Source organism: Budorcas taxicolor, chromosome 3 (genome assembly GCF_023091745.1).
Source record: "Budorcas taxicolor isolate Tak-1 chromosome 3, Takin1.1, whole genome shotgun sequence".
Lineage (NCBI taxonomy): Eukaryota > Metazoa > Chordata > Mammalia > Artiodactyla > Bovidae > Budorcas > Budorcas taxicolor.
The window spans coordinates 74,784,584-74,810,864 of NC_068912.1; the positions used below are offsets into that span (position 1 = coordinate 74,784,584).

Here is a 26,281-nt window from a genome sequence, read left to right on the forward strand (position 1 = left end):
AATCAGTTTGTAGTTCCCAACTGTTTTCTGGCTCCTCTGTGGAATTCAGGTCATTTAAGGCTATGCAGTTGCTGAAAGGAATGTCTTACTTTTTTTTTTTTTTAATGCCAGATTGCATTACTCTCTTATTTACCCCTCACATCTCAGCACTGGCCATCTTTGGCACAATATTCCAAAATAATGGACCACTTTATGATCCTTGGAGAAGGCACTGGCAACCCACTCCAATACTCTTGCCTGGAAAATCCCATGGACAGAGTCTGGTAGGCTGCAGTCCATGGGGTCGTTAAGAGTCAGACACGACTGAGCGACTTCACTTTCCCTTTTCCCTTTCATGCATTGGAGAAGGAAATGGCAACCCACTCCAGTGTTCTTGCCTGGAGAATCCCAGGTACGGGGGAGCCTGGTGGGCTGCCATCTATGGGGTCGCACAGAGTCAGACACGACTGAAGCGACTTAGCAGCAGTAGCAGTTATGATCCTTATGTATAACAGAATTCACTAAAAATCTAATGAAAATGTATGAGGCAGGATTGAAGTTTGACTAACGTGCCTTATAAAGCAACTCCGAATATTTGTGTCCTAGAAGCCTGACCTCATCTTTCCTGACCAGTATGTGCCTGTCTGATTATGTTATAATGCCAGATGTACTATGAAGTGGGGTGCAGTGTTTAAACAGAGTCATCATCTCAGTGTGAATTGTGCTAATGGAGACATACTTGCAGATAACGAAAAGTGTAGAGAAGCTTCTCAAACACCAATAAATATAACAGTGCCTTCTCAGGCAGTAAGGGACAGTGCCTAGAACATGGTTTTGATAGTTAATTCTATACATCAATTTGTTTGAGCTATAATGCCCACTGTTTGGTCAAATAAATACTCATCCAGATGGTGCTGTGAAGATATTTCTTTAGTGATTAACACTTAAATCAGTAGCCTTTGAGTAAAGGAAACTAGCCTCTGTAATGTGAGTAGCCCTGACTATCAGACAAAGGCTAAGCAATTCTGCTTCAAAACCAGCAACACAGAAACCTTGCCTGAGATTCTAACTTGCTGGCCTGCCCTGCAGATTTTGAACTCGAGATTGCAACAACTCTTAGATGAATCTCCAGCCTGCCCCACACACATTTCAGACTTGCCATACCCCACCATTACATGATCAAATTTCTTGAGATAAATCTCTTTAAATCTCTCTCACTACATATGCATGTGCACACACACACACACACCACACACACTGTTGGTTCTGTTTCTCTGGAGAACTTTAATAAAATGGTAGTTACTTATTGCTCATCAGAAACTCCACAGGACTGAATATACAAATGGGCAAAGGATAGGCCATATATAAAAACAGAACTTTGACCTACCATCTGCAGCAATCCCCTCAGAAACCAACTCCTTTTCTACAATAAACAACCTAGGAAGCCAGCTGCTATAAGTCAGATTTATAGCAAATCTAATTGCTATCTTGAGTGACATCCAGGAAGCTAAACAATTCCTTCTGTAATAATCAGCCCCAAATGGTTAGGACTTGATTAATAACTGATTGCTTCCCTAATTTTTGTCCCTGCTTTTAACTGAGGACTAATCCTACGAAGTCAAATATGCTCTCCATTCTTGCCTGGTAAATCCCATGGACAGAGCAGCCTGGAGGGCTACAGTTCATGTGGTCTCAAGAGTTGGACAGCATTTAGCAACTAAACCACCACCACCACCCAATCACACCGGATGCCCACATTAAGTCAACCAGCCCAAGCTTTCCTAGGCCAGTAGCCTCTAATCAGGGCACAGGTGAAGCCTTCTCTCTACACCACAAAGCTTTTCCATTCTTCTGTCTGCCTTTGTTTTTCTTAGCCTTTTTTTTTTTTAATATTTATAACAGTGACTTAATGTTATTCATTCAAAAGTTATCAGTTTTAAATATAAAATTTGTTTCTTATCCACATTAACAGATATTAACCTTTCTACAATTTCTATGCTCTGCCTTCCTTTGAGTCTGCTAAAAAACAAGTGACAGTAACAGACTCCCTTGCAAGCTTAGAATAAAAAGCCTTTGCTTTTCTCATTCAAATGGTCATTTGTTTATCCCCACAGCCATAAGGTAATGAAATAGAAAGAAGTTAATCTTTCAGAAACCACAAATGGATATAACCAGCCTCAAAATTCTGCTACCTACAGAGACAGAATTTCCAGGTTCAATAACAAGATTTTTTTTTTTTTTACTATGCTCTGTGGCATGTGAGAAGGTTCCCTAACCAGGGATCAAACCCGCATGGCCCCTGCAATGAAAGCATGGAATCTTAATCACTGGACTGCCAGGGAAGTCTCAATGATAAGTTGTTTTTTTTTTTTACTGAAACAAATGGTGATAGCAAACATGACTGAAAGGCTTTAGTACAAAAATTTTAAAAATTCAATTATCTGACTATGACTTATTGACAGTAACATCCTGATGATGCACCTAACTATGAAAGATTTTAAGTATTTCTTATTTTAGCCTCAACAAATTAACTGTTTCAGATAAAATTTTCAGAAAAGGGTAATATTTCTCTATAAACTTGGCTTTTGACCTGCCATATACCAATTTTTTATAACTAATCTGCTAACACTAAGATTTGAGCATGATTGTTACACAGTTAAACTTATAAATTCAGTGGCTGAAATCTCTAAGAGTTGGGAATTAAAAGGGCCCAGGAATATAATTTAATGCCATATAATACAGAAATATCACAATGGGATGCATGTGGTAATTAGATTTATTCTTAAAAAAATAGTAAGTACAACCTTAAATCAGTAGAATTTCACAGACTTTTCAGATATTTGATTTTTGGCTTATGATAATTAAGTGTAAACCATTGCTTTGAGTGCTATTTTCAACAATACAAAAAACACACTTGACTTAAGAACTTTTATTCAATAATTTAAATTCTTCATAAAACATCAAAAATGAATTACCATTATATTGTAAACATAATCAATATAAATCTTAAACTTGAAAAAAAGAATATAATCCCCAATAGCATCACAAATCTCACCTCCTTCAGAGGCACATGTATATCAAAATTAATAAAAAGATCTGAACAGAATTGACCTGTCAGTTACAATAAGGGGAAGAGGAAATTTTTTAACAGGGACGATCCCAGGAAGATTACAGCTGTGAAAGGTAATGAGGTGCCTTAAAATTTTCATTTGAAAATTCTGTGGAGGCTCATTAATGGTCCATTCAATTATTCAGATTTGATCGTCTCAGGAAGCAGTCACCAATAGCAGTTCTGGGATGCTAGTTGGAACTTGCATTTGGAGAGTGCTGTATTAATGGTACACAAGAAAAATACGTTATTAAACCTCCAGGCAAAGACTTCACCTCCTCCAAGAATTCTTTTCTGACGACTACCTTCTTTTAAATCTGCACTTTGGACTGAGTTCTCTGCACATTTATACATGCTATTGTAATAAAAGAAGAAAAAAACCTTTACAGAGAACAGTCAGGCCACCCTATAAACATAGTGACTTCCCCCTCACCCTCAAGACTAAGCACACACACGCATGCACACACACACACACAGTAAAACAAAACTTACAGCTGCCTTCAAAGCTTGATCTAGGTCATCCAGTAAGTCTTGTTTATCCTCTAGGCCCACTGAGAGTCGAATAAGCGTGTCACTAATGCCAAGGACTTCTCTGTCGCTCTTAGGCACTGATGCGTGGGTCATGATTGCCCTGGAAGAAAGAGTGAGCAAATTTCTGATCACTATATTGTAGCAGTGAAGGCTTGTTTCTATCTCATAAATTGCCCTTCTTTTCAAATTTTTTTCTACTCTAAATATCAAATCCTTCATACATACACCTGCAATGTTTTGTAAACAAAAGATTAAGGAATTATGAAAATTATCTTTTCTAGTCATGCTTTTAAATGAAAACCACTATCTTTTGCTGTTTTTATACCATCAGTGAGGTATACTTAATCAGAAACTGAAAGTGCCAGTCAAGTGCTCACATACAGGAGGGAAAGACATAGCTTTCAGTGTGTAAAGTTTAACACCTACCTGAATGAGGCCTTGGCCAGAAGTCAACACCCCATGGCCATCCAGCTGTACTTATAAGAGGCCTCTTGGACCAACAGTTGGTCAGAATTAATTCTGTTTGGATCAAAGGATCAGTCCAGAATTGGACCTTCTGAGGCAGATCAGGGAAAAGACAACCTAGGATTGCTAGTAGCAATCACTAAGCACTAGGAATTAATTTCAACTCACAATTCATGACAAAGAGGCCTCGGAGGATGTTTAAAACCATCTAGTAACTCACTGTCAACATCGACCTGTGTAAGGGTGGAGCACCTACTATGGGTCAGCCACTACAGTAAGAGCTGGGAAACCAAGAAGGAGAGATCATTTTTACTCTAGGTAACAAGGCAGAAGCTAAAGACTATGACAATTCACAGAACAGTCTATGGTGAATGTTAAACAAGTATGGACAACAAGGGTTGCTGGAATTCAGTGGAGGCTGAATCTCTGTGGGCTGAGGCATCGTGGAGGAAAGGCTTACAGTCTTATTGAGCACTTGAGTACACTGCCCCCACACCCAACCCTCCCTTCCCACACCCAGCAGAAGGAACTACTTTCTCCTGCCCACTTCAGGCCCATGGAAAGAAAATCTTAGTAAATGAATATTAAATGAATAACCTCTTTTATGACTCTAATGAAGTGATGCTCACAGTAAATGAATATCCTCTTCTATCACTAATGAAGTTTTACACGCAAATGTCCTCCTTAAAAATTTCTTCCTTTTTAGGTTTTTAATTCCCTGAAAGAGATTGAATACTCAGAAACAAGAATGCAGGCCTCTGGGAGCAAAAGACTTGCGTACATGAATCTCAGCCCCTCCACATACTGGCTGTGTTGGGCTTGTAAGTTACCAGTCCTCAAGTCAATTTCCTCATCTGGTACGGTGTTATCGACACTTTACAACCAAGGAAACTGAAGTGGAGAGTGGATAAGTGAGTGTTCTAAGGCCACTGAGCTAACACATGTTGTTAGGCTGAGAGACCGACCCAGTACCCATTGGCTCTGCTTCTCTCTCGCTGATTGCAATGCTGCACTGGTTGCGGCATTGTTGGGAAACTCGAAATGAGGAGGACAGAACAGACAAGCTCTGACCTAAATTTATTCTTCCACTGGCATTGGGGTTACAGCCTAGCTGGAGTGCCCGATGGCCGAGCAACTTTAAACCAAATCCCTAAATAAGTCAGGTGAGGTCTACTTTTAAGAGAGTCTTAAAACTAATACACACTGTATTACTACGAAAAATAACCAATTTCATATGCTGAGTGTGCCCTCTTGTGCATCCAGACTTACTAGCAGGCATCTTCCTGAAAGACTAACAAAAACGTCTCTGTCTTCTCTTAGTTGTTTGAATCATTATTTGGGCATCATCTTTTTAAGATTATGAAATTACCTAACTCTCCCCATGAACTGTAAACTACTATAACAGGACAGGAAACGTGCCTACATTCTTAATCCCTGACAGTCCTCAACACATAGTTATTTCAGAAATGTCTATGAAAATTAAAACATAGAAATATACCATGCATCTAATACAGCTGAAAATTAATAGCAAACAATATTGATTTATCCCTGTAATAATTATAATATATGGTCATAGAAACTTACCTCCCTGCTCACTGTTTTTGATGCAAAGCCTCAAGAGTGAAGTTGCTAACATATTTCTGTGTGACATTGATCAATCAGCAAAACTTTCTGAATCTTTGTTTCTTTGTCTGTAATATAAGTTGCTGGACTCCCTGATATTAGGTTTTCTAATATCCTCTGGTGCTTTGATAAAATTAGATGAATTAGCTAGGTTAGATAGTGAAGGGCCAGGAATACTAAGTTAGATTTGGGGGTTTACCTTTTACCCCAGAGAAAAGAAAATAAATGGACCTGATGGCAACTAGTAGGGCTCTCCTCTGACAAATAAGAATGTGGAGGTATTTTATCAGAAATACATTCTCTGGGAGCTTTGAAATCAGCCCTTCTAGTTCAGTCTTCAACCTCCCTTCTAGGACAGAATCGGGTAGAATAAGTAGCCCTGGTTCAGAGGTCAGAAAACCACTGCTGAAATCTTCTTTAGGCAAACAGAGAAAAAAACAAAACTTGGGAAAGCACAGCTTATTGATCACAGTAGATTTTTAACAGGGTCTCCATTCTCTTGAGTTAAGAGTCCATTCCAACTGGACAATGCCATGCTGCCCTTATTGCTAAATAACTTGAACAATCACTGATTTTATCCTACTCCTTTCTCAAACAATCATTACAGCTGAAATCAAATTTAAAATACTGAGAAAAACAGAAATATACTTACGGAAGCTCAGCAAGACTTTCGTATCCTCCCAAGCTCTCAGCCAGAGTAAATAACTATAGCAAAAAAAAAAAAAAAAAAATTTATATATATATATATGTAGATTGTCCACTAAAAAATAAAAATACTACAAAAAAAAATCCTAAAAATAAAATACAATGACCCTGCAATGCGAGATGGAAAGTTGTGGCAATTATGAATAATTACTACAAAATAACTATTACAAAAACTACAAACTGGATAAAAACTTGGAGAAAAAAATGAAAATAAAATCCATCACAATGAGGCCATTAACAATTGATCTCACCAATGAGACACACTGTGTGTTAACTTTTAAAACATTAAAAGTTGATCAAAGTGAATCTTCTATACCTTCCTCATTTGACCTCACACAAAAGTAAACTTTAACATGAGCTCTCAAACCTCACAATTATTACATTTGAGACCCAGCTTTGTGGTTACTCTTTATATAAAAATCTCTTAATATCTATTAAGTTACTCTACAAACTTACTCATTAATATGTACCATTTATCAAATAAATATATCCATTTAACCCCATCCTGGAGTAGAAGGGAAAAAAAACTCAGTAGTTCTATTTGGTGTTACTGTGTGTTGCAGAATTTTACAAACATGTTAAAAGTTACTTTCACAACTGTATGCAATTAAATGTACACTACTATATTTCTGATTTTAGAAGTGGACAAATTTTAGAACCAGGAAGACTTTGACTAATCTGGCAGCATCCTTTTCTTTTCTTTAGATTTGTAGCGTTTAAAACCCAAAGCATGGAGTTACACAGGCGTCTCTCCCAGGGCTCTGGAGAGACTCCTACCTCTGTGAACTTTAGACAAAGGCCGCCTTTCCCTCACTCCAGGCAGACACAGCCTGAGAGGCACAGGGTTCGGGAAGTCATTCCTAGGCTGGATTTCCATACAGTTTTTCAGCAGTGCATTGACACAGTACTGAGGTTTTTCATAATATTTCATTTGAAAAGGCAGTTAGTTCACTATAAATTTAAAAACAAATGGCTTAGAACATTCTGTCTCTCTCAAATGGATGAAAGCCTCTGCAGAGTTAAGAAAATGAACATGTTCTCTCTGCTATCACATCACTCTTGCTTCAGGTGATTTTCTAACCCAATGCATTTCATGACAAAGAGGTTTGTGGGTGTGACCTGCAGATACAAACACATTAATCTGAGTTGGGTGGAAGTGAGAAATAATGAAGATCATAATGCTACAAGAAGGCCTTAATGTCTATAAATTGAAAAATGATTTTGTAAAGTTACCTTTAGATTCTTGAGGAAAGTTTCAGCATGTTGAAGAGAGCCCTTGATATAAAAGGTGATCATCCCGGGGCAACCTGTGCACTGACGCTTGGCCAGCTCATATTGAGGATGAGAAGGCAGCCCTGTAGTCATAAAGTATAACGAATGTCTTACTTCAGAGTCAAACATGTAATTTCAGGACAACAACAACAAAAAATCACTTCGTTTAAGTCAACTGCAAATAAGGCTAATAACAGGCTTTATGCCATGTTCACATCTGACCTCTTGTTCTGGCCCCTATCTATCTAGTGAAAATGGTTCAGTCATGTCCAACTCTTTCCAATTCCATGGACTATACAGTCCATGGAATTCTCCAAGCCAGAATACTGGAGTCGGTAGCCTTTCCCTTCTCCAGGGGATCTTCCCAACCCAGGGATCGAACCCAGGTCTCCTGCATTGCAGGCAGATTCTTTACCAGCTGAGCCACAACAGAAAACCAAACTGCCATCATTTTGACCTATCTTTTCTAGTCTCTCCTCATTCTAACCATGCCAGCTTTCTTTACACCAGTGGCACTGTACTCTTCTTTTATCTTGGGACTTTTGCACATGCTATCCTTTTAGCCTGGAACATTCTCCCGCTCACTGCCCCCTTCCCTCTGTTAATTATATCCTCTGTAATTTCTTGCTTAATATCTATCTTATGCATCAGGCTAACTCCATGAAGAGAAAGCTACTTCTTTTATTAATAATTGAATCCCAGATCCCAGTACAAAGCCCATGGTTTGCAATTGATAAACATGTATTAAAGAAATCTGAATTGCCTTGTCCAGGCCCTTTTAACAAATGCTAACCTATTTCCTCAGGGCACAGTCCAAAACTTTTCTCCCTCTCTCCATTCAAAATACACACCAGCCAACAGCTCTTTACCTAGTGTACATTCCCTGGTGGCTTAGACGGTAAAGCGTCTGTCTACAATGCAGGAGACCTGAGTTCGATCCCTGGGTCAGGAAGATCCCCTGGAGAAGGAAACGGCAATCCACTCCAGTACTATTGCCTGGAAAATCCCATGGACAGAGGAGCCTGGTAGGCTACAGTCCATGGGGTCGCAAAGAGTCGGACACAGCTGAGCGATTTCACACACACACAGTCTCATTTGTATTTCTGCCTTGGCTTACCTAAATGCCTTAAAGGCAGGGATCAAGCATAATTCTCCTTTACACCCAAGACTCTATGAATGCACACCTCAAAAGGGTTTAAAATAGCTATTTACTTAAGACCACCACAATATAGACGTCTGGTAAAATAAATTCAAAGAGTAACATGTAAGTCTGCTAATTCACATCAGCACTTATAGATTTGTGAGAAGTGAAGGAATGCCAAAAAAGGTAAGAGAATTTCAGGGGAATTTTGGTATCAAGTTTTAACTTGGTAAGTATGAAGTCTCAATGTATATCAGATAAAAGAGCTAGTACAGAACAGCAGACTGATAAGATTATAAGCAAATCAACTGGAAAGTACAAGGTTGTAATCCGGGAATGTTGTTGTTCAATCACTAAGTTGGGTCTAACTCTTCCAGCAGAGTTCAAGCATCCACTAGACTATTAGACAACTCTAGGCTAAAGAGCACATCTATCTTCTTTACCATCAGACCCACGTACAGCAGCACTCAATGACAAGCGGAAAACAAACAAACAAAAAAACATGAAAGCACCTAACTTACAAATGTTACATAAACAGAATGCAAGGGATAACATGTAAAATCCTAGAGTAACCACATGTGCTTAGAAAGCAGATTAACATACCAGGATAAATAACCTTTTCCACCTGAGGATTCGACTCCAAAAACTGAGCAACTGCCATTCCATTTTCAAAATGCTTTTCCATGCGGATTTGTAGAGTCTTCAGACCTCGATTGCAGAGGTAACAGTCAATAGGAGATGGAACTGCTCCAAGAGCTGCAAAACGAGTATGTCTTGCATCAGTTTGAAGGTGAAGACAGACCTAGAAAAGCCTCTCACCACTCTTTTTCATCATAGTGACTGTGAGAAGCTAACAACAAAGCTCAATATTTGAGTTTTAGTAGGAAAAATTAATATAGCAAATAAGAAGCATGAGAATGAGGCATAAAACAAGCTTAGAGAAATGGGCTTTAAAATGAGAAGGGAAATGAATATCCTAAAAATGAAGTACAAACACAATCACATAAATTTTTCAAATATGAGCATCAATAGTGATTTCCATGATTTTAATAAAAGGACACACTGCACATAGCTTAATCTTGTATTTCTTTGAAAGAGTATTAAATCAGACAGAAAAAATAGCAGTTCAGCTTCTATTATTCCTGGGTGTTCTACCAAAATTCTACTTATATATAGCTTCTGTCTAGGGCAGCCAGTGGTTTCCCAGGCCTCCAGGATATTTGCCTCATTCCTTCTTTTTATAAATGAAAGGAATTTAGCACACAATAAATTCTGGTTTCCTTCCTCAGTGCCCCCTTTTGTTGCTCTAATATTTATTTCCTAGAAGGGGATTTTTATTCCTAATTATACTGATCTCTGTCAAATCACATTGGTTAAAATCTAGTATTTTTCAATAAACCCTTATGGACACCTGAGATAGTAAACAATCTAAACAGAAAACAGATATTTAGATATCTGTTGAAAAATACAAGTTTATATATCTTAAGTGCCATTTAAAATTAGATATCACTCCAGATATAAAAGGTATAGTATAAGAAAGCCATCATTCCAAATGTTGCTCTGTTATGCTATAATAAATAGTATTTTTATAACCCAATTTTTCTTTCCTCTAAAAAAATCAGGATTTCCCTTCTATTCCCCATTTCTTTGTAAATTAGTGGAATGCTATCACTTCACAACACTTAGTGGAAATACAATATCAAATGAAGTCACTTTGAGAGCACAAGGGGAAATTCAGGCTTTTTAATACTTACAGTTTTGCAAGAAACGGAGCCTATTATGAAGGCTCTCAGAATTGAGCGACACTAAGCCCATTACAACATCACTGTGGCCTAAAAACAAAACCAAAAAGCTTTAAGTTAAAAAGCAATGTATAAACATTATTCCTCAGCTTATAATTTCTAAAATTAGACTTTCACTTGAAAAAAATCTCTGAGAAAAAGCCTTATAGAATAAGTTTAAATACACTTTACTCAATTTGATAGTAGCAAAGGCTATATCTAAAACAATAAAATTAAAATCCTATAAAATATAAGTGTTTCTTTGTAAGCTGTCAGCAGGATAAAATCTTTTACAGTAAATTTTAATCCTTTGCTGATGTATCATGAGCATAGTTTTGTCTGCTATAAATGAAGTCCTATATTTAATCAAAGGATGATTCTCTAACTTTCTACCTATGTCAGAGAAAATCTGTATAATAGTAGAAGAAAAAGGATAAAAGGATAAAGCCTATGCTATTATCATCTATCCATGGAAAAGAATGAAGTGTAGACTATGCATGTCTTACCATTCATGTATTTTGTTGCTGAATACATACAAATATCAGCTCCCAGAGACAAAGGCCGCTAAAAGGAATAAAAAAAGGCTTTTATTTTAAATGGGAAATCACTTGAAAATATCCTGCATTACTTATCTATTTACTATTGTAATTTCCAACTGTATTTTAATTTTTCAAAAATACATACATCTTAAAATTTTCCAGGACCTCTATTTACCTTTCTCTTGATACCATCTTTCCCTTTCTTCCCTCACATCAAATAAAACTACAAAAGTACTGGATTCATTATTCAATCCAAAGGCAGACATTTTCTGGAAATAGCAGATAACTCAGGTCAACAGGCCTTCTGAACTTGTTTCTTTAGAGCAATTGCTGACTAACCCCTAAATTTATTACCTACAGAAGACATGCCGGCATTTTATGACTCAGTAAATACACAGAATGGTTGACACAAACACTTAGCAATTGTTATGTCAAGTAAATGTAAAACTAATTTGCTTAGGTTTTTAATCATTAAAACCTTACAGTGTATGCTGTGGCTATTCATTTTATCATGATCTTGACTCTTAATTACTCTTTTATTATTCTAGTTTTGTCAAGTGTAAAATCACTTGTACAGAAATGCGTTTAGATTGGTTTCCCTCACTCAATTTTCCTGCAAAGTAGTTCTTTAGTCTTAGACGTCTTTGTTCACAGTGAAAATTAATAACCAACTTATTCACTAAACAATATAATATCAACATCTTTTCATTTAAAATTTCTTTAAAATAAAGTGTGTGTATATGCAGGTGTGTGTATGTGTGTGCGTTTAACCTCACCACCTGGAGGCTGGGGGACTTTTCACTTAAATTCTCAAAAATAGGACATTTTAAGTAAAGTATTGCTCAAAGCACTCTGTACATACGTGTTTACTCATCTCTAAAGTGATGGGTCAAATTAGACAATGTGTGAAGACTGTTCCAGTGCTAACATTCTGTAAACCCTATGGTCAAAATGAAAAATAAAAGCCTGTAACTAATATCTATGGATCTCATTATGCTCCAAAAATTATGTTAAATATTTCACATAACTTAGTGAAGCAGTGTTCAAAAATACTTCAACTCAGTAAAATCAGTATGTTTATGACTCTAATTGTACAGACAAGGAAAAGGAACTGAGACAAATAAAATAGATCACTCAGATTTTAAAAACTGGTAGAGTCAGAACTCAGACTACCGCCAGAATCCAGGGATTCTACTCTGAAACTTTATGCTGGTATTTTTGCCTTTTGTGAGACTTGCAGAAGATCAAGAAGATAAAAGGCAGGAAAAGAAAGAACATCCCCAGTTTTCATGAGGGTAAAACAAAGACAGGATCCTTTCAGAAGATTTGCTTTGTGGAACCAATGCATGTGGTTGCCTAGGGACAATGTGATTCTGATTAATTCAACTGGAATGAATCCAGATTGAAAAGTGCAGTTCCTGGCAAATGGAATATGATGTGGGCTTCAGGAAAGCAGAAAAACTGGACCTATTTTACTGACAGTAATATGAGAAAAAGGGCCAGGCCTGATGAGTAACCTGGGCAGGCTCAAGCTAAAACAATTCATACAATCTCTTTGAGAATAAACAGGACTTATGATGACTCAGCCAGAGCAATCCTCTGCTGTATTAACTGCCCTACTCCAAGTGGTAGATGGAGTAAAGAGCGGGTATAAAAACACCCAGAGTGAAAATCACCTGGGATAAATAGATGATGCCAGGAGATTTTTACTTGGAAACAGACTGCTTTACTTGAGAGAAGAGTCAGCCGAAGTTGTATCACAAGCCAAAGACAGATGGCACAGAAACCATCTGAATACAATGTAACCAGGAAATGTGTTTCAGGAAAGAAAGATAAAACACAGTAGTGCCTTCTGAATAAAACAGACTAAGGTGAAAACAGCTTTGTGCAAACTCCCAGGGAGTCAGTCCCTCACATGGAGGCAGCAACCTGGGCCAACTTCAGGGACGGATAACAGAAGAAGGGAATGTAAACTGTTGAGCTTGTGAACATCAGCCTAAGAGCTGAAGAAAATGAGCTGGGCTTTTAGGAACTCTACAGAATACAGGTGAACTACAGGAAGTGCAATAAGAATGACCACAAGGCACAGACAGAAAGTAAAGAACAGGGAGATGGTAATTCCTAATAAGGAAAGGAAACAGTTAAGTTACTCAGGGAAAGAGGTAGAACATGTGGGGAAATGGCAGACAACTAGGCAATTATAGAAAGATTCCCAAGATGATCTACCAAAAGGAGCAAAACAGAAAGGAAAAAGTACAGGGAGAAAAAGAAAGAGATTGAGGATGGATGGGAGGGTTTGAGTTGGGAAGAGATGTATGAAAAGGGATAAGCAGGAAAAGAGTTTAAAAGGAGAACGATAAAGGAGCTGCACAGGTACAAGGTGATACATAGAATAGGAATTTATGATACAAGTCAGGTAAAGATACAGAAGGAATGGTCTATGAAACACAAAGAGAAGACAAACTAGAAAGAAGGAAGGGAAATGGAGAAATAACATGTATTTTACCTGGCTAGCCTTGCAAATAAAAGGAAAAGAAAAGCTATACTCAATGATATTTCACTATATGATGGACATCTGCAGGACTTATAATGACATGTATGTATATATATACACACAAAACTGGCTTAGAACCAACACATAAACATTGAAGTCCCTACTATGTGTAAGGCACTGACATATACAATCATATAATAAGGGCAGGTCTTCATAGAGTTTACAGAGAACCTAAAAGCTTTAATGAAGATAATATTTAAAAAACACAAAGTCCCATACAATATACTAGCCTAGGGTTGAAAAAATGTTAACTAATGGTAGGAAAGATCCAATTTCAATTCTTTGTCAAATCAATAATTGTGATTAGGTTTCAGGTAACTTAATGTAAACATGTCCCTCCTCTCCTAATTACAAGTACCTGTGTAGTCTACCAATTATGCCAAAAATATTACTTTCATTTACCTGGAAATATGCTGACATAAAAGTGTTATCCACAACCAAAATGATGTCTCCATGTTTATGGACCGTATGTGCACAAGCTTCAATGTCAATCATCTTCAAGCTAGGGTTTGTGGGGGTTTCAATCCAAACAAGCTAAAACAATTTAGAAAATGACAACAGTTTGCAAAAATACGCTGCACAAACATATATCTCATGCACTGTAACCATCTAGGAGGCTACATGGGAAGACCATGGAGAATGAAGTTTAAAGGTCTGAATCTGAATCCTAGCCCCATCAATTTCTGAGAGGTCATCACAGCTAAGTAACTAACCCTCTATGTTCTCCCAATTTTGCATCTATACTATAAGATTGATATCATTTACTTTATACGGTAGTCATAAGGATCAAATGAGATAATGTACATATAAGCAGAAGAGCACTCAAGTTAATCACTATAATTATTTTCCATTAAAAAGAGGATGAATTCCAAAGACATACTCCAAAGTCTGGGAATTTTGCTCTCAAAGATAAACAAAAGATTGTATAAGATGACATTCTGGAATTTTCAGTTAAGAGAACTATTTGATGCCAAAAATATTATGACTAGTAACTTAAATAATGTCAGATGCACTAGAAACTACAAAATAAGTCCCCAGAACCTGAAGAAGAGCCTGGGTTTTGGAGTGAGGAAGAGAAGTGACACATACAGAACAAAAAACCCGGCCAGAGCTCACTTAAGAGATGGTATCTGTCTATTCCAAAACCTGGCACAGTCCCCGCATCATGTATATTTGATAGTTACTAAAAGGCCAAAGAACAGAATTCTACTTGTTAAACAAGCTGCTACTATTTTGATTGACATTATCTACGGTGCTTTGCTTTGCTTCGTTGCTCAGTCGTGTCCAACACTTGGCGACCCCAAGGACTGTAGCTGCCAGGCTCCTCTGTCCATGGGAATTCTCCAGGCAAGAATACTGGAGTGAGTTGCCATGCCCTCCTCGAGGGAATTTTCCCAATCCAGGGATTGAACTCAGGTCTCCCGCATTGCAGCTGGATTCTTTACCGTCTGAGCCACCAGAGAAGCCTGACAGTATCTACAGTTTTCTTTTAAAAAGGGTTAATGATTCTTTCTTCATTGCCTATATAAATGAGCAAGTGATCTGGCTTAACACTCATCCTATTTTAGAGTTTTACCTTAGAAAAGATAGGGTAGTTAAAATAATGCATATTCTACAAGAGCATAATTATTTGAGAACCTATAAAAATTTATTCCTGGGAAAGAATTTATCATTCCCATTCATAATTTTTAAAAGTAATTAAAATACAAATAAGTAAATAAATACAAAGTAGATTTAACCTAGACTTTAAAAATCTATTTTAAATGAGGAGGCAGATATATTAGGGGGGAAAATGTATTAATTCAAGTTGGTAAGGAACCACTACATAAAGCTCTGCTGACAAGAATTAATATACACACAATTTGCTTTCCTCCCTTAGAAAGACTCAGACCATCTATTTTAACATCTTTTCTCCCAAGGAAGAAAAAAAAAAGTTCCTTTGAAAACTAACCTTAATCACTCAAAGAGCACCCTGGAGTTAATCTTCAAAGTAATTTGTATGAGAAAAAGTTTTCTCTTTTTTAGCATTCACAGCAATGAATTCACAGCAAAATCTTGAGTACAAACCTTTTAATCATCAGCAAAAAGTTGGAAAAGGCTAATACTTATAAAAGACGCTGGTCCTTCTTTTCCCCATGCAGAATTTCAATGAGGTTCCAAGAAAGAATATCACATATGCCATTCATTCCAGCACAAAACACCTTCCAGTGGCATACAAGCCTTCCCAGGACGGAAGCTAAGGATTGCTTGTGGTCCTTCTGTGCTTCTGTTATTTTGATGAAGTATCCTTCAGAACCCTTAATGCTATGCTTATTAGGATTTGGGATTTTACAAGGTTCCTTTCTGTAATCCAAACTCTGTGATGACTTCTGTTACCAATACTAACTTGGTAATGCAGTTAAGAATCGTCTGCTTTTGCTAACAAATTTTTTAACTGTCATCATGTATTGGGTACCATAAAAAGATTTCATATGCCTTATTATCTCTGGAGGAGGGCATGGCAACCCACTCCAGTATTCTTGCCTGGAGAACCCCATGGGCAAAGGATCCTGGTGGGCTACAGTCCATGGGGTCACAAAGAGCTGGACACAACTGAGCAACTAAGCACAGCATATGCCTTATCTCATTTAATTCGCCCAACTACCTTTTAATAAAGCAGATAAAATTACCCCTATTTAGTAAATGAAAGAAATGAGACTTTGATTAAATAATTTGCCCATGATAATACACCAACTATGATATAGAATTATAATTTGAATCCCACTACCAAATGCATGTACCTAATCATTAGGCTACAGTATCCAACAGAAGTCAGACCGTATCCTAATCTTGATGTCTTCCAATGGCTTCCAGGAAAATTGGTTATTCAGATTTAAATTATGCCCTCAAGTAAACAGAAATGATGAAAATTTAAAAATCACAAGGAAAAACAGACAAACTGAAAACTGAGTTACCTTGGTTTCTGGTGTAATAGCTGCCTCTAGCAATTTGGTTTTGGAACAATCAACAAAAGAAATCTTTAATCCAAATTCAGTTGCCACCTGCCTGAAGTACCTGTTTGTACCTGAGGCAGAAGAAAATCAGATAAAATGAAAAAGAACATTGTATTCGGAAATATTCATTCCTCAAAAGTATAAACACTTTAAAAATATGAGGAAGTGTCAATCACCAATAAAGAAACAACCAAAAGCAAGTCTACTTTATTTGAACTTTCTTGTATGCTAAAGAATGCACTCAGTTGCTCAGGTGGGTCCATGAGACCCCAGGGACTACAGCTCTCCAGGCTCCTAGGCTCATGGGATTTTCTAGGCAAGAATATTGGAGTGGGTTACCATTCTCCTCTAGTGGATCTTCCTGACCCGGGGATCGAACCTGCATCTTCTGCACTGGCAGGTGGATTCTTCACCACTGAACCACCTACAGAATATAGGGCTTTAAGCCATACTAAAGAATATAGGGCTTAAATTTTAAACTGAAAGTATAAGAGTCAAATAAAACACACTTGATACCCACACCAAGAGGCATGAAGCAGAAAATGTTTCTTAGCAGTCTCTACTCTTCAAACATAAAGTGGCATGCTCCCTAAAACACCAATACATTTTTCTAACAATTCCTTTCTAGTATTTAAATTTAAAATAAATGAACCAAAGTCAACGAAATGTTCAAAGTAAATTTTCAGACTGATTATACTTCGGTAATAGAAAAGAACTAGTTATTATCCTTTGTACTTTCTCAATCTTTTTGTTATGTGGTTCTGAAAGCCTTAATAGAAAAATGAGATCATGTAAACCAAACAACTAGAGTTTTATAGTGAAAAAAGATAAGTCATTCAATTGAGAATAGTTAATTTTATAAACACTGGTCTGGATTTAAGGTTTATACATGCAAAATTAAAGAAAAGTTTACCATTATTGACAGTGAACCAAAAAAGGAAAAAGAACTTTATCATCAAAGACTCACTAGACCTTTGGTAGACTGACCCTAGGTAATGTAACATTGAAAAAAAATGTAAAGAATTCTTTAAAACAAAAAATCAACAGCAATTTTCAAGATTTTGTACCTAGGTTTATCAAGAGGCTTTAATACTGTATTATAATAGCATCTAAATGTTTGTTTTTTCTATAATTTCAATTCATCAAACTATCACAGGGAACTATGATAAAATATAAAGCTTTTTACAAATTTCTGAGAGGGATAAAATGATTATTAAGAGTAAGTCTCTTCCTTCAAAGAACTTACAGATTTAACTTGTTGTTCAAACAGGAGATAGACAAAGTGATAATATTCCAGAAGTGATCTTTTAATTATCTGGAAGCACTTGGAATACATATGTACATATATGCAGAGTCTATCATGAGAAACGCTGGGCTGGAAGAAGCACAAGCTGGAATCAAGATTGCCGGGAGAAATATCAGTAACCTCAGATACGCAGATGACACCACCCTTATGGCAGAAAGTGAAGAGGAACTAAAAAGCCTGTTGATGAAAGTGAAAGAGGAGAGTGAAAAAGTTGGCTTTAAAGCTCAACATCCAGGAAACGAAGATCATGGCATCTGATCCCATCACTTCATGGGAAATAGATGGGGAAACAGTGGAAACAGTGTCAGACTTTATTTTTGGGGCTCCAAAATCACTGCAGATGGTGACTGCAGCCATGAAATTAAAAGATGCTTACTCCTTGGAAGGGAAGATGACCAACCTAGATAGCATATTCAAAAGCAGAGACATTACTTTGCCAACAAAGGTCCGTCTAGTCAAGACTATGGTTTTTCCAGTAGTCATGTATGGATGTGAGAGTTGGACTGTGAAGAAAGCTGAGTGCCGAAGAATTGATGCTTTTGAACTGTGGTGTTGGAGAAGACTCTTGAGAGTCCCTTGGACTGCAAGGAGATCCAACCTCTCCATTCTAAAGGAGATCAGTCCTGGGTGTTCACTGGAAGGACTGATGCTAAAGCTAAAACTCTAATATGCTGGCCACCTCATGCGAAGAGTTGACTCATTGGAAAAGACCCTGATCCTGGGAGGGATTGTGGGCAGGAGAAGGGGACGACAGAGGATGAGATGGCTGGATGGCATCACTGACTCGATGGACATGAGTTTGAGTAAACTCCAGGAGTTGGTGATAGACAGGGAGGCCTGGCGTGCTGAGATTCATGGGGTCGCAAAGAGCTGGACTCAACTGAGTGACTGAACTGAACTGAACTGAAGTACATTAAAAATTTATTTTTTTTTGCTGCTGTTTTGAACACAAATATCAGTCTTACTTAAAGATAAGGGCAACTAGTTTCCCTTAACTTCCCACTTACCACTTTTTATAACTAGCATTTAAACAATTTGGAATAAAAGTTCTTAAATTTGTATCCACAGATAGGCTACAAAGAGTAGGCCCTTTGATCTTAAAATTAAAATGATAAATGTTGAGTATAGTCTTAAGCACGTTTTTTGGAGAAAAAGGTCCATAGCTTTCGATGGGTTTTCAAAAGAGTCCCTAAAAAAAAACCAGGGGGCATGGTGCTTAAGAGTTGGGTAGAGTTAAGGCCTTTGAAAATGACCTGGACTATAGACATTTTCACTGCAAGAAAAAATTTTAAATTATACTAGAACACTATCTCCCTAAATACTATCTTCTCTAGAGCAGAGTATGTCTCAAATAGGTTCATCCCAGCAGCTTAAATGGGATTCCCAGGTGGCGCAGCAGTAAGAATCCACCTGCCTATGCAGGAGATACAAAAGATGTGGGTTTGATCTCTGGATAAGAAAGATTCTCTGGAGGAAAAAATGGCAACCCACTCCAGTATTATTGCCTGGAGAATCCCATGGACAGAGGAACCTGGCGGGCTACAGTCCATGGGATTGTAAAGAGTTGGACATAATTTAGTGACTGAGCATGCATGCAGCAGCTTAAATAAAATTGTTACTAAACAATCAGTCTTTAAGCAGTTCTAGAGCTTAGACCCCAGGTGTTTCTGCTCCTCCTTTATCAAGTGTGGAGCAGCATGGAGGTGTTCATATTTTGAAAAGATAATCAATAATCCAAGTAGCAATGTTAATATAATTTAGGACCCATTTTATTGTCTTTAAAATAACAGCTGAAACAGCGTGAATGAGAGAGGTCACCTACCTCCATACACATCATCCATACAAATAATTTGGTCTCCTGCTTTTAAGAGATGGGTAATGGTCACAGTGGCTGCTAAACCTGAAGCAAAAGCCAAACCTAAAATAAAAACCAAGCTAGAGTAAGCCAAAATGCCAGACCCAAAGGTTAAAAAACACCTACAGTATTTATTTGCATTACTTTAAATCCCTCTCTCTGCTGACTAAAGGACAACCATCACTACTGAGTCATCAGAAATCCCCTGATTAATACCATTACAAAATCCTTTCTATTTCAAAAACAAAAAATACTTAATTCTGCTTTGGTTATAGCAACATCTCTCTGAAAAGCTTCAAAGAAATAATTGTTTACAAAATTCTGAGTCAAAAGATCAATTGCCAATTATATTATATTTTAAAAATATTCAACTCTAAAGAAATTTCAAATTTCTTTATGATTCATCCGTTAACTATATGATATTCAATTGAGCAAACATTTTAACAAAATTCAAAATCATACCTGAGATGTGTCTGATAAATTTAAATTTTATTAAAAAAATGTTTTAATGTAGATTCTCTTCTAAACATACATGATCTGGAATCACATATTGAACAAAAATAGTGAAATTGAACTATAAAAAAAAAAGTGGCATTGTACATTAGACCCTGTAAAGGAAAACATCCTAGAAAATATCAATATATCACCTTTATGATAAAAAATCACCTGTGACTGATAGATGGGATATCCAATTAACTTGAAAAATGTAATTATTTCAAAATTTTCTCAGAAATGTTGAGATTGGCATTGCAATTTTCTACTAGGCAGATTCAAAGTCCAACCACAAATTCATATAGAAAGCTAACCTTGAAATCCAATTCAAAACAACCATGTTTTCTGCAGCCCACCTGTAAAGTGTCTAGCATATGAACCCTCAGCTTTTATACCCTCTGTGGGAAATGTTCCCCATACAGTATTAAATTTCAGAAATTTGGTGTTTAAAACATTCTCTCATCTAAAAAAAAGAAACCCCAACAACTCATGTTAATGTTTCTAATTCCTACACTCTTGCTGTGAGAAAACTCCTAAGACTCTTATTTTCTAACTCATTATTCTGCCCTCATTTAGTATCATTTGTATAAAAAATACAAAGATGATATAATAGCCTTTCATTCTATTCACTGAAAGAATACTAGATCTGAGGAGTTAATTCGTAATCTCTGAAAGCACAGTATCAAGGACACCTGGCTATTGCAAATGTCCCTTGGTCCTATTCTCGGGCCCTAATAGCAGCTGACATGAGATTCCCTAGAATTTACTCATCAATTTCTCATAATTTTAAAAGCCATTTATACTTTTTTTCCTATGGAATGACTATTCAAATCCTGTGTTAATATCTATATTTGTTGCCTTCTCATTAACTTGTAAGAGATTTTTATATTGAAAAAGTAGCCCTCTGCTTAAAAAAAAAAAACCAACACAATGGCAGGTGAATGGACCAGAGCATTAAAAAGTTTATGTTCTCATGCATGGTGTTATAAAACTTGGTTAATCTGTATCTATTTATATTGCCAGCCCCAGGTGAAGAGTGGATTTACATGAATACTAAGTGACACATTCTGCCATTTTGCCTCTATTCAGATTTACTTTCACTTTATACCTACACATATACATATGAAGTCCACTGTGCAACCTTGGGCAAATAATTCAATGTCTTAGAAAAATAAGTTTTGAACTAGCTGATTTCCTTATTTCTTTCCAATTCTACATTCCATGCCTCTATGATTTTCTCTATAAAAGTAAGAATGAATTCTAGATTTTACGAACTTTGAAACAAAAATCACTTACTGTACTTAGCCCCATCCAGTGCCGCCACTGCTTTTTCCAAGCAATTCCGGGTGGGATTTCCAGAACGGCTATACTCAAAACCCTGAAGGAAAGAGGTCAGAGTTCACCCTAAGAGATTTAAATTTATTATCAGAGTCTTAACACGGACATCTCCACAACTACAGGGGCATCCCACCATAACGAGTTTCTGTTGTTTATCTATGACGTGTCTTGCCATTAGTCACAAGAATGAGTATTATGTCAGCCAAACTGGATTAGAATTCTGGGTCTGCCACTTAGGAGCTATATGCCAATAGATAAGGTACTTAATATTTTCAAGAATCAATCTTTAGACCTGTAAAATGGGAAAAAAATACAGGTATCTAGTTCATAAAATTGACATGAAGATAAAATGAGATAATGTATAACTTCTTTGCATGATGCCTGGCATGTGCTAACCACTGGGATAAATGTTTTTATTATTAGCATTATTATTATGTTAGACTCATCTCTACCCATTAATCTAGGGGTATTAGGAAAGAGGAGTCACCTGAATCAACAAAGTAAACCTATTTCTAACCTGCATGTCATTTCCTAAAAAATAAGTGATGCAAGTTCTGTTTAGCATCCAGCAGGAAGATATGCTTACAAATGCCTGAAGTTCAGGTCTTAGTTCTACAAAAGTGACTCAGAAAAGGGAGTCATTCTCAGCAAAACAGCTCTACACAATTCTTTTTAAAAATTTGCGTTATATTCCTCTTACACATATGGTACTATACTAGCTGAAGTCACCCAGTCATTTTATTTGATATATTTTTATTGAGGTATAGTTGATGTACAATATTACCTTGTTTCAGGTGTACAACATAGTGACTCACAATTTTTAAAGGTTATATTCCATTTATAGTCATTATAAAATATTGACTATATTCCCCATGTTGGTACTATGTATTCTTATAGCTTATTTATTTCATATTGTAATATTTAACCTCTTAATCTCCTGCCCTAACTTCCCCCTCCCCTTTCCCTCTCCCCACTGGTAACCACAAGGTTCTCTATATCTGTAAGTATGGTTTTTTTCTTGTTGTTGCTATAGTGACTAGTTAGTTTTATTTTTTAGCTTTCACATGTAAGTGATATCATATAGTATTTGTCAGTCTCTGTCTACATCCAGTCATTTTGCTTAATCCTCACAACCTGCTCTGAAGAAACTAAAGCCAAATGTTACCAGGTATGTCAGAGCCAGAATTCAAAACCAGGATTTAAACACTGACTAAAAATCCTATACATACTTTTCTCCTCCTGCTTCATACAGCACATGACAAAACATAACCACTTTTTACACCTGGTTCTGATTCAGGAGCTCCCAGGACTAGTTACACACACATGTGCACGCATGTGTGCTAAGTCACTTCAGTCATGCCCGACCCTTCGTGATCCTATGGACTGTAGCCCGCCAGGCTCCTCTGTCCACAGGGATTTTCCACGCGAAAATACGGAAGTGGTTTGCCATACTCTCCTCCTGAGGATCTTCCCAACAAAAACACATATATTACATAAATGTATATGCTTTATACATATAAATATATATATATATAATCTGTAGTTTATTTAAGTTTTGTTGCCATGTTTTTGAGAAACGGAGTAGACATATTTTATAGGGCTCCAAGATATCCTCATCACTCTCCACCATCGCCTCCTTGATAGGACTTGCAGCTGTACTCCAGATGCAAAAAAACTGTTTGGAATCATGTGAATACTGCCATGGAAAGGTAGCCCACATCTTCCTAAATATTCATGGCAGAGATTTAACTTTGTGGAGAGAAAAGAAGCAAAAATTCCCACACTATCACTCATTCGATGGTTTTCCAAACGGAAATGAAGAATTAGATGCTTCTCATTTCAGTTCCTTGAGTTCTCTTTAGTGCTCTTAACTGATGTATTAAAGACAGTAAGAGGAGTTCGGGGGACTTCCCTGGTGTTTCAGTGGTTAGGACTCCCTGCCTCCACTGCAGGGGGCACAGGTTTGGTCCCTGGTTGGGGAACTATTAACAAGATCCCACAAGCAGCACAGCATGGTGGGAAAAAAAAGAGGAGTTTGTGGATTTTATCACCTGGTTGACTCTCTGAAAACATTTAATTATTAATATCATAGCTAAATTATTAACTTTTGCATTAAATATTAAAGCTTGGGCAGCTACACGTTCATGAAGGCTTACACTGGGAAGGAACTTGAAAGACAGATGGTGTACACATTTTGATTACAAGTTACAATAGCTCCAAGTATCCTAAACCAGTTGTAGAAACGTCCTTAGAACTCCACCTCACAAAACAAAGGGCCATGTCTAAAAGAATTTCCTCAACTTATATAACACACTAAAGAAGTGTTTGAAATATTGATACAACCAAGGTTTTAGATCTACAAAGTTTATTTAGTTACATTTGACACTGAACAACTCTTGAGTTAGGGTGCCAACCCTCTGCTCAGTGGAAAATCCATGTACAACTTACAGTCTGCCCTCCATATCTGAGGTTCCTACATATCTGTGCTCTGCATCCCCAGATTCAACCAACCACAGGTTGTGCAGCACTGTAGTAGTTACAATTGAAAAAAAAAAACAAAAACATATATGTGGACCCACACAGTTCAAACCCCTGTTGTTCAAGGACCAACGGTAATTTCTTTTGGACCTCAGCAACTTTTAAATACTACAAGATCCATCAAGTACTCTACCAAAAAAGAAAAAGCTATATGATTAACACAGAGAGCTGTCTCATCTATGACTCCGAGTAGGTTCCTTTTCTATCAAAAAATATACCTGTCCTGCACTCTAACCTGGTTGTTAAGGATCAAATGGAAAAAATGTACATGTGAACACTGTGAAACTACTAAGCAATTATAATGTATCATACCATACAGCTTAACTTACATATGAACAACTTACATGGCAGGTACTATTATTAAAACATTTATTTACACAGGATAAGTTAAATTACTTCCTCAAGATTGCCCAGCTCAGAAGAGGTGCTGTTAGAATTCAAACCCAGGGCCTCTGACTACATGATTTATGCTCTTAATCACTAAGCCACACTGATGCAATGGGTTAGATTGTTGCTAACATAACTGTTAATACAACACAGTGTGGATTAAAGCCCAAGAGTGGATGGTGGTCTAGAGCAAGAATGAATCCCAGCTCCATTACAATGGCCTTTGCAATAGATGCTTAACATCCCTAAACCTCAGGTTTTTCATGAGAGAAATGAGAACTCAGTTCAGAATAGAATTGCTGTAAGGATTATCTGAGGTAATATATGTAATACATATGATATAATGTAGGTATGTACTGATATCTGGCATACAAGCAGTAGTCAATATCTATTAATAACTATTGGAATAATATTGGGAATTAAAAGCTATTGGGAAGAATCTTGATTCCAAGTGAATTATGACTTAGTTTTTTACGTTGACTTCTTACTATATCTTAATAATTTTTGTTGCTTACGGTAACTCAAGGAAGTTATGATAATTTTGACCTGCAAATCTGCCCTAATCACATGAATCAGTCCAAATCTATACAGCAAGTTAGACAAACTGTTCCCTCTAGTCCTGCTTATCAAAAGAAATATGATCACTGAACCATCCAATACAAAGCTTTACTACAAGGAGGTTTACAGGCATCATCCTTACAGTAAACATTCTTCGTGATAATACACAAATTACACCTTACAAATTACTTGTGTGCTTCTTAATTTATAAGCCATCTCTCTTTGGGGCGCCCAGTGTTGGGGCGCCCAACACTGGACCGCCCCAGACAGACCCAGCTCACCGAGTGCTGGCCAGGAGCCCCTTGCTTGAACGTGGTGGACAGCGAGATGGGGGGCACTACAGCCTGGGAGGTCCATTGCTCCGGTTCTTGGCCCACGTGGATGGCCTGCGTGGCGAAATGCTGGAACCTAGGCAAGAATCCGTGTGGGGAGGGTTCTTTTTCCTGCATGCTGAGCTGCGAAGAAAGGAAAGAGTAAAAGAGCGAGGAAGATAAAACTATAAAACTGATGCGTCAGGACTTGAAAAAGACAGAAGAATCAGGTGAATGGGAGGTAAAGGTACGCAGGGGGAACCAGCAGCGAGTGCACAAGAGCCGAACCCTACCTCTCAGTAGCTGGGACTTTATTAACCGGCCGGTAGCGTTGCTTCACCCTGGGGCGGAGCCAGCACGACCCAATGAGCGCAGGCCCCAAAGCGGCCCCCCGCTTGTCATTGGCTGGCAGCAGAGGCGTAGCCTGGAGCGTCACCGCCAAACCTCTTCCCGGTACAGGCTGTGCAGTGAGGCTGGAGTCTATGTTATCCCCTTGGTGTTGGTTCCTGCGGGTGAAATTCCTGAGTCCTGACCCTGGGAAAACTTCCTTGCTGGCTCCTGTGAGCCACCCGGGCGTCTCTGTGACCTCAGACCGGAGGTTCACGGGAGACGAGGAGAAAACCTGGTTTGAATTGAAACCCAGTAACCTGAAAAGAGGCCACACAGATAGCCTCCTCTTAATAGCAGCCCTTGCCTGGACCCTTCCCCACCTCCACCTACCACCCTTTGTCCTGAGGGCGGTTCCGAAGGACGCAAGCGACAAAGTGGAGATCGGTGACGAAAACGCCGGCCCAAGCTGCCAAA

General features: G+C 37.6%; 1 protein-coding gene across 3 annotated transcripts; it reads right to left on the reverse strand.

Annotated features, from left to right (window-relative positions):
* Positions 1-3,016: 3,016 nt before the first annotated feature.
* CTH (cystathionine gamma-lyase) lies at positions 3,017-25,792 on the reverse strand. Of its 3 annotated transcripts, none has more exons than XM_052637590.1 (12): positions 25,448-25,721; positions 21,642-21,723; positions 19,821-19,916; positions 16,654-16,763; positions 14,102-14,233; positions 11,113-11,170; positions 10,580-10,657; positions 9,429-9,581; positions 7,646-7,767; positions 6,360-6,412; positions 3,581-3,719; positions 3,017-3,306 (listed from the first exon to the last, which is right to left on the reverse strand). In XM_052637590.1, exons 1-12 carry the CDS (start codon positions 25,613-25,615, stop codon positions 3,280-3,282), a joined length of 1,218 nt encoding a protein of 405 aa, XP_052493550.1. In that variant the 5' UTR covers positions 25,616-25,721; the 3' UTR covers positions 3,017-3,279. The 3 variants fall into 3 exon arrangements, with proteins under 3 accessions (XP_052493550.1, XP_052493549.1, XP_052493548.1); XM_052637589.1 differs by lacking the exon at positions 3,017-3,306 and adding an exon at positions 25,771-25,792 and having other exon boundaries at positions 3,530-3,719; positions 25,448-25,621; XM_052637588.1 differs by lacking the exon at positions 3,017-3,306 and having other exon boundaries at positions 3,530-3,719.
* Positions 25,793-26,281: the final 489 nt, after the last annotated feature.